The 9,190-nt window shown below is 52.0% G+C and overlaps 1 protein-coding gene across 2 annotated transcripts; it reads right to left on the bottom strand.

Moving 5' to 3' along the window:
• Window positions 1-251: 251 nt before the first annotated feature.
• Window positions 252-7,959, bottom strand: LOC116948717 (secernin-2-like). 2 transcript variants are annotated; one of them, XM_032965709.2, is made up of 8 exons: window positions 7,889-7,959; window positions 6,370-6,557; window positions 5,652-5,833; window positions 5,048-5,247; window positions 4,456-4,656; window positions 4,163-4,325; window positions 2,212-2,395; window positions 252-1,635 (listed from the first exon to the last, which is right to left on the bottom strand). In XM_032965709.2, exons 2-8 carry the CDS (start codon window positions 6,541-6,543, stop codon window positions 1,477-1,479), a joined length of 1,263 nt encoding a protein of 420 aa, XP_032821600.2. In that variant the 5' UTR covers window positions 6,544-6,557; window positions 7,889-7,959; the 3' UTR covers window positions 252-1,476. The 2 variants fall into 2 exon arrangements, with proteins under 2 accessions (XP_032821600.2, XP_032821601.2); XM_032965710.2 differs by lacking the exon at window positions 7,889-7,959 and adding an exon at window positions 7,418-7,859.
• Window positions 7,960-9,190: the final 1,231 nt, after the last annotated feature.

Genomic DNA, 9,190 nt, shown 5'->3' with positions numbered 1-9,190 from the left:
GGCGCGCGTCTGTGAAATTTGCTTCTCTTGTTGAGCTGTAGGATTTTAACAGCCACAGATTTTCATCTCCAGTCCTGAAGGCTCGACATCATCCCATGTTCGCCAATCTTCCTATTTGGCGAAATACCACGCACGTACCGATTTTAGTACAAGAACGTTTGTGTGTGTGTGTGTGCTGAAAAAAGTGTAATCATGGAGTCTAGAGTATGTACGTCGCTCTAAAAAAGAAACGCACGAGGAAGTGTCGGAGCGATCTTCGATTGCGGCTTTATTCAAGGTGCTTGAGCTGCACAAGGGAAGAGCAGCAACTCGCAGAAACTCCCAGAAGCTCGCGAAGAGGGGCACACAAACTCAACTTGTGCAAAGAAACGTAGAGCACGCGGCACAACTTTGTAAAACCACGCAGCGATCGGCTTTACCCGCCGTAAGAGTGCTTTTTATTGACCTGTGTCCGACTCAGACTAAATGGCAACCATTAATATGCTTGAGCCCTAAAGCCATGAGGAACTAGGGTAATTTTATGGCAACCGTTTGGTTGGCAAATGTCACCAGCAATGCATTTACTGTGAGCAGACGTTGGCAACTTGGCAAGGTGCTGGCGTGGTGACGAAGTTGCCTAGCCAATGAAAAAAAAGTGTGAAAAGCGTGTTTTAGATAAGCAATGATTGATCTGCACAGCACACAACCTCGGGCAATCATGTGACCTGTGTCTGTGATCGGAATGGACATTGCCATCCCAGTTTACCACGAACGGAAGCGGTGAAGAAAACTGTTGATATTTTGGAAACAAAATTATTGCGAACAATATTTGCCAGTAACAATCGCTGCCGATGATAGCTCAACTTACTTTAGTGCGCCATGCCCTTTGGAACTACTCAAGGAGATGAGAAGAAATGTAAGTAAATCTATTATGCAGCTTAAACCGCAACTATTCAACTGGTTGAATCAGTCTAGTACACCATCCATAATCCGGTAAAACGTATTAAATTCGACTAACAGTCCAAACCATTGCACTGTCTGAAACTGTCAACTCTTTCAGTATTCCATATATAACCCTTCTAACAGTTTAAGCGTGAGCGCAAAACAACTAACAGTCCTAAACACGAGGCATGCAACCAAACCACCACATACCCCAACCCCGGCGATTTGAAATTTTGAATATTCAGGGTTGCGAGTATAGGGATTTTTCTTCTAATTTTGTCCGTAACGATTCTCTAATTTGTCTCGGCATGATATTGTTCACCACATTCGCATATCATTTATGCAAGTCGGAAATAATCATTTGCATGCAAGCTTCGATCCTCACATCGTGATCGTTATAATCAATTTAAATCAAATCGATACGTCGTTGCATGCCCTACTGAAGACACAACGGCATTTCTTCAAATGAAAGTTCAATTCCACGATGCCGACACGCTCGTGTTGCACGCCATGCGCGCCTCCTGGTGGCGCGGCGCGCGTGTACGTGTGCGTCGTTCACTTGTAGAACTTCATTTCTGTGTCGACGCAGTCGTAAAAGAGGTCAACCATCTCGGACGCCACAAACGCACGACGTCCAGACACCACCTCCTCCATGGCGGCGATGCCCTGGCGCTCCAGCCCCATCATCGTCTCCAGCAGTCGCACGCCGCGCTCCTACGCCGCCGTTCACACGACGCACACGCAATGAGTGCACTCCACAAGGGTGCACCACGTGGTGCTTGCACAACGCGGGTATGCGTGCCGTGTACATGACACGGGCGCACCCTGCCAGAACAAAACCAACTTCGTCTTTAGCAACAATTTTCGCACACGCATTTTACTTGCATGATATGACCCCAAAAAAAATCTATTGTGAATCATATTGGTCGCGAAAGCCTTCGTGTTAAATGTACACCCTCACTTTACCTTCATGCTAACTCGGCTCGGCAACCGAAATAAATGCCACTTTTTTTCGAATTCGGTAAACTAAATAGTTCAAGAGCCACAATGCACTGTGGTGAATACGAGACAGTGGTCCTTAACAAAGAACGTCACGAAGCAGCAGTCCTTAAAGGGCCGCATGCGGCTCTGGAGGCGTAGGTTGCCGACGTTTGTGCTAACTGAACAAACAACACAGGAGAAGAAACCAGATGGATAATATCAAAAAGTAATCCGAATCGAATTGTGCCAATTTGCGGGAGGGAGTGGTGAACGGTTAGAGCCCTCCGAAGCGAGCACGTGCCCGCTCACCGTGCCGCTGTCGCCGGCTTGTTCCCACGCCTGCTGGTGCGCGCGGTACAGCTCGTGCCGCCGGTCCGGTTTGCTGCGGAAGCGCGGCACCACCCTCGCCGGGTCGTCGGCGCCCAGGTCCGGCGAAACCACCTTGCCGACGGACTTCACCCCCTCGACGAACACAAACGGCTTGAAGATCGACCTGCGGGGGACGTAGGCCGGAGGCATCGAATACCCTTGAGTGGAATTCCCCGTAGGCCGAGTGAGATCGGACACGAAGGGAACTTTAAACGTAATCCGGGGCTTTGCGGTATCTTCCCCCAAGTTGATCTCAATTGCGCTTTCGCCCTCATGTTATGAGACGAATGATCCAACTGGACCTCTTGCAACTGCAGCTGGGCTTTCCGATTTATTTATGTAATTCATTTCGGGTTACATGTTCAACTTCTGATAATCGGATAACACGAAAATATTTGGGGGGGAAAAAGCCTTTCCTCTCTTCCCACGTACGTGGCTGGACGGGGTGGGGCTTGGAGGGGGTTTCCCATCTTTAGGCAGGATTTGGGGCGGTCGCTATTTTTAAAGGTGCCCAAGTAATTGATTCTCCAAGATTTAAAGATTGGGCTTCTGAAGTGAATGTCACAGAACTACCTCCAAAATATACTTGAGTGACTTTTCAACAGAACCAGCTCGGTGCTCTGTCTTTATGGATATGACCACAAATATTTTCTTAATGTTTTTTTTTCTTCCACTCGATGGGTACTCTGGTCTGGTGAGGTGGCACACTCCTGTGATCCAGCTCTTCAAAAGGCAAAGTTTGGTGGATCGCACGGCTATTTGTCAAACCGCTGGGCTGCAAGGCGGCCCTGAGGTGGTAGTGCAGCAAGTGGCTTTGAAGACGCTTCTGTATGGACCGTTGTGTTATTCCCTTGTACACGTGTGTGTGTGTGTGGCGTAGCAGTTGGCGCGCTGCGATACGAACCCGGCCACCTGAGTTCGTTTCCCGCTCACGGAGAACACCAGTGACGATTATCTGAACCGGTTCTGGGCATCTCCCAGATCGACTCAGCCTCAAATGAGTACCTGGTGCAGTGTGCAAATATCGCCACTAGGGAGCAAAGGCGGCTGAGCGTGGTGCTGGTTACCCACCACCTTGTGTGCGGTGGCGGCCTTCGTACGTGCTCGCTAACATCACTTTCCCCAAAAGTCTGTTGAGGCTATAGGGGGGACCTTTGTCTTTGTGTTCTCCAGCAACCTGGAACTCCCCTCCCACACGAAGGGTAACACTTCTTAAAATGGAATCTCAAGTGACCTCACCGTGTTTTGAGCCGAGTTAGCAGAGCTTGGCTGGCTCACAGGAGTGCATCACATATTAAAAAGCGATTGAGAGAAGAATACGCGGTAAGATTTACACAAAACAGCACTAAACTATTACATCGATATTAAATACGAATGATGGTGCATCTTAATCTAATCATGGTGGCAGTGACTTCACCTGAGGATGACACCTCTACCATGTATTTACACTTTCCAACGCAGGATAAAAGTCCACCTGTAGTGGTGGGAGGGGCGGTGTGGGAAATAACTCTCATGTAGATGATGCAACATCAACTTTCAAATAAAGTTGGGCGACTATGGGGGACTTGCCCTTTGGAAAATTGTCATAATTGATCAAATGGTTGCCTCCTAGCACTTGGCGACGCAAGCCTGTGTTAAAAGACCTTGGGGTCCCAGCCCTGTTGGCCGAGGCGTGCCCCTCCCAGGCAGAGCCAATATCCAAGCCCAGTGGTCTCATCGCGGCCTACAAACAATGCTTCCTACGCACACGGAGATTATGATCGCTTATTAAAAGACGTCACGGGGGGGGGGGGTTGAAAAACTAATGCTGGAAAACTGCACACATTCAATGCGTACGCAAGATTCTTTTTTATATGTATCCGTCTTAGTTTATTTGTGTGGCAGAACTGACCTGGAAGGGTCGGGAGTGGCGGTCAGGAAGTGGATGCAGGGCAGGGCGGGGTTCTGCGGGAGGATGGACACCATGCTGCCCGTCGTGAGGAAGGCGCCCTGCGCACAGATCCCGCTCTCCTTGTCACGCAGGATCGACATCATGTCCTGTGCCGACAGGGACCCTTGCGATTGATGGTGGGGAAAGTGGGGGGGAGTTAGAGGGAAAGAGGTTGAGCAGCCGACAGGACATCGCACCCCGGGAGGCAATGTTGCAAAGCTCTGGTTTAGCAACGCCCGCACCGCCGCCCGTACCTGCGTGCTTGGCGAGCAGGCGCTTGCCGGCCGAGAAGCGGCCTCCGCCGCTGCCGCCGCCCTCCTCGTACGTCCCCGCGAAGCCGAAGCTCGAGCGGCCGTCCCACCAGCCGGCATCGCGCGCGTGGGAACGCAGCTTGGGGTGCTCCAGCGATACGCGCGAGCCGATGCTCAGCCCGTTGGAGATGTTGCGCGTGCCCTCTATGCCCCGCGCCGTACGCGGAACAAACAAACGAGTTCAACTACTTGCTTCACGAGTAGGGGTAAGAGTAGAGATACAGATAAGGATATAGGCAGGGTTTAGGTGTGTAGTTAGGGCAGGGGTCGCCAAACATGTGGCTCCGGAGCCGCATGCGGCTCTTTACGGGCTGCTTCGTGACGTCATGTAATGTTTTTTTATGTACGTATTCACGTGCATTGTGGCTCTTGAAATATTGAGTTTTGCACCGAATAAAAAAAAAAATGGCACTTATTGGAATTTTGGTTTCCGAGCCCTGAGTTAGGCCAATTGCCGGGCTCACTGCATGCAAGTTGAGCTTCCTTCGCACCGTACGTAGCCAACCGTGCTCATCGTAGGTGCTCTGTGCCGCACCTGTGACTTGCTCGGCCGCCCAGTACTCGCCGGCCGTTTCCAGCACCCAGGCCTCGGAGCGGTCGGCGATGAGGAAGCTGTTGTGGTACGTGAAGCTGCTCGTGCTCTCCATGCAGTTCCCGCCCTGGCCATAGCGCGCGAGCAGCGACGTGATCACGTCGAGCGCCTCGCGCGCCGTGCCGCCCCGCTCCAGCGCCAGCCTGGAGCCGCCCGGCACGCGAGCGTCACACAATGTCGTAGCCGCACCATTGTGCCGTCACGCCACCGCACAGCCATGTCACCGCCATTACTCAGCAGTCACGTGCCGCATTGTCGTGTGATTGCCCACCCGAGCGTTTTCCAGGTTCCACTTACCCCTGCTAAGCTTTCGACATCGGGCGCATCCCGGATGGTTTGGTCACACGCGCACACACAGTCACAACAACCATCACGCAGCATTCGCACTGCACGGTTGTCTGCGTGCGGTGCCAAAGAAGTTCAACAGGCGCACTTTGTAAGACTCGCTCCGCAACACTTGTGAGTGTGCATGCACTAATCCGCACGCGGCTCACACGCACGCGGCACACACGCACGCGGCACACACGCACGCGGCACACACACGCACCGCACTAAGTCCATGCCCAGCAGTGCCTCCTTGTCGTCGATGGGCTCGTTGGTCCACACGGCCTCGTTGCCCACGCACACCCCGCGGTCGTTGGCGCCCATCTCGGCGCCCCACATCCACGCCGGCTTGCTCAGCGCCACGGGCAGCGTGATCTCCGCCTGCTCGATCTCGATGTAGGTGCACTACCGCGACACGGGCCACGCACACAACCGCCGTCCTCGTCACAACAGGCGAGAGCTGTACGTTTACACTCGGAATGCGTTCCCGACTTTGTGGAATGTGAAGCATAAGCAACAGGCAACCTCTACACACGGTAGGTGGACGCTACTACGACGCTGCTGGAGGCTACAGGTTAAAAGGTAACGGTGCAGCTCTGCACTAGAGGGGGCTCTAGAGAGCCCGACTGGGAGGGTATTTGGCCATATCTTAAATGTGGAGATACCCACAGTTTACCCCAGCACACGCGACCTATCAAATGTGCTGTAGCCATTTATACTGCCCAGTGGACAGAGGCAGACAGGCGGGGGGGAGGGGGTTATTTAATAAACTTGTTTTAACTTTAACGCTGGGAGGTGGAATCGAACCAGCGAGGGGAGGTCTCTGTATTGTCCAGCGTGCCAACAGTCACACGGCAGCTGCCCAAGCCGATATCCCTCACTTATTCAGGCCCTGGCTCCTGCTCGGGTGGGTGCGGGAGCTCGCGATCGGTGGGCCGTGCCTGCAGCTTGGTGCCCGGTGGGTGAGTGGCTCCGGGCAGCACCGCCACCTCCTGCACCTCGTCGCTCGGCCGGTCAGAGTTCTTGCCGAAGACCACGTGGCCGCCGGCCGTCGCTGGCGGCAACGCCACGAAGGTGTCACATGACCTGGGAGGGCTGCCCGTTCGGAACGACATCGTCGCTTCCTTTGCTGGACGTCAAAGACGACAAGTGTGATGAGAAACACATTCGCGTGCCCCGTGTAAAATCTTACAGCACTTGGTATGTACAGCCCCGTATCAATCCGTCCCCACCCCCCCCATGCCGCGTTGGTTAAGGGGGTTGTTTGACCATACTTCATCTCGCTGGTCAGTGCGGGTTCGAACTTTGGGTGAGCAAAGAGACGTGTGCGCGTAGCAAGCGCATCCATTCTAGATTTGAAGCTTTCGTGACTGCAACGATCCATACTCTTTGGCACCTTACTCTCACACAGCTTAAAGGTCGCGCGGTCTGACCTTGGCTGTGTTCACTCCAGCGCTGTCCTCGAGACAGCCTGGTCCCTTCACCCGATGAAGGCCACTTGTGTTTGTGGCCGAAACGTCGTGATTTTTTTATTTTTATATATACTTTTACGTGACTTTACCGAATAGAACCAAAGAGTAAGAGCGCATCCATGTTGCTGCACTGCCCTCTGCTGCCCAGCCGAGTAGCAGCGCTGGCGTGCACGACCCTCAGCCACGCGAGCCCCATGCAGGCTGCCCGCCTGCTTGGCTTGCGACGTCTCAGCGCGGATAATTATACAACCACGAGCCCAACCGTGGTCACCGCCACACTGCTGGATGAAGGCCTAAAAGCCGTAGCAAGCCATGTGTTGACGAGCCACGTGCAGCAGCTGCAAAACCAGCCGATTTCACCGCTCCATCTCCCCTCGGGAACATTACAGGCGGCGTGCGTTCTAGAAGACGCGGTGCGGTGCATCACGAAGCCCTTACCCCCCCCCCTCCCATCGCTCATCTCAAAGGGCTGAGCAAACACGGGGGGGGTAGGGGGCAGCTGTTGTTCGCGTGGCACCTATTGAGAGACAGCAGCGCGCCACGCGCGGGTGCCTCTTTCCAGGGCGTCCGGCCTAGCGTGCCAAGGGCCGGGCGAGGCCCTCGGGGCCGGGCGAGGCCCTCGGAGCCGGCTCGAGTGGAGTGGGGGAGGGAGAAGGCGCGAGGGAGCCGATCGCCAGGCGCTGCTGCCGCGTACGCGGCTGTATATATATGTTGTGTATATATATGTGTTGTGTGTATGTGTATATATGTGTGTATATGTTTTTTTATGTAGCACAGCATAAAGAGCTTGCTCGTCAGAACAGGCGTGAAGATGAGGCTGGTGCGAGTGTAGAAGATTGTGTGAGTGTAGAGGGTTGTGTGATTGTAGAGGATTGTGTGATTGTAGAGGGTTGTGTAATTGTAGAGGGTTGTGTAATTGTAGATGATTGTGTGATTGTAGAGGGTTGTTATCGCTATTAGCGAGCGGTTGGGTTGGTTGGGGGGGTACCTCGAGACGGCGCGGGTGCAGACGCGTCACGTGACCCCGCCCCCTCCCTTGACCCCGCCCCCTCCCTTGACCCCGCCCCCTCCCTTGACCCCCCTTTAAAAATAAATTAAACGAAAACATATTCTTAGTTTTTTCGGTGAAGTCACGTTGAAGAGAAACAACAAAATAACAAAATATATATAAAACAATAAAAAAATTCTCACGACGTTTCGACCATAACTCAAACGGTCATCATCAGGTGTGTTGGTTTGCATAAATTTATTTTTAAAACGGCACATTTATTTATTTATAAAAAACGTTGGCGTCACGCGCAGCGATTGGCAGTTTGCCCAGGACTAGTCCATCTATTTTTTTGAAAAGAGGAGGGGGGAGACGAAATTTTTTATAATGTATGCTGTCTGAAAGCCACTGTAAGCGTGAACAATCAATCAAGAACTGAAATTATTTATCAAATCTTTCCAATGATTGCTAAGATAGAATCCATCTTCTCGGTTGAAATTGTCTCTGTGCTTGTATATGTGGATAGCCTCATGAACGAATCTCTCATGGAAGCCAGATGGCTTACAAAGAACCTCCGTCTTGGAAAAGTCAATGGCATGTGAGCCTACTGAATTAGAACAATGATCTGCTACGGCCGAGGTGTTGGTCCTACCGTGTTTAAGGTCTGCTTTATGTTCACGAATGCGGTCCGAGATATGGCGTTTGGTTTCTCCAATGTAACTACTACCACAGAGGCAACTTAGTTTGTAGACACCAGGGTATTGTATGTCCGGAATCACATCTTTTACAGACGGAACCAGATCACGGATTTTATGTAATGTGTTGAAACGGACCTGGATCTTGTGTTTATTCAAGATTTTGGAGATCTTTTTTTTGTTATCCCAGCAATGTAGGGTAAAGTGATGGTTTTGAAAGGCTCCTCAAGAGGGTTCTTCTTCATGGTTTGAGTGATAGCTTTGCGGATTGTATAGTCGGAGTAACCATTAGCCCTAAGAGCTTGGTGTACGTGCTTGAGTTCACTGCTTATGTGTTCCTGGTCGGATATGCATTGGGCTCTATGATACAGAGTCTTGATGAGAGAATTCTTCTGTGATGGATGGTGGTGGGAATCCGGTTTCAGATAAGCATCCGTATGGGTAGCTTTCCTGTAGACAGAGTGGCTCATTGAACCATCAGGTCTCTTTTTAATTAGGACATCCAAAATAATTCTCTCATCAAGACTCTGTATCATAGAGCCCAATGCATATCCGACCAGGAACACATAAGCAGTGAACTCAAGCACGTACACCAAGCTCTTAGGGC

This window comes from Petromyzon marinus, chromosome 34 (assembly GCF_048934315.1).
Source record: "Petromyzon marinus isolate PM22_M1 ecotype Great Lakes invasive population chromosome 34, UKy_Petmar_22M1.pri1.0, whole genome shotgun sequence".
Lineage (NCBI taxonomy): Eukaryota > Metazoa > Chordata > Hyperoartia > Petromyzontiformes > Petromyzontidae > Petromyzon > Petromyzon marinus.
The sequence above is the reverse complement of the archived record's forward strand: the minus strand, read 5'-3'. Positions and strand labels throughout refer to the sequence as shown.

Coding starts and splice junctions, on each gene's coding strand:
- LOC116948717 (XM_032965709.2), bottom strand. CDS start 6,543: ATGTCGTTCCGAACGGGCAGCCCTCCCAGGTCATGTGACACCTTCGTG. Junction 5,834..6,369: donor CACCGGGCACCAAGCTGCAG/GCACGGCCCACC, acceptor GTGTCGCGGTAG/TGCACCTACATCGAGATCGA. Junction 2,396..4,162: donor GCCACTCCCGACCCTTCCAG/GTCAGTTCTGCC, acceptor CGTCCCCCGCAG/GTCGATCTTCAAGCCGTTTG.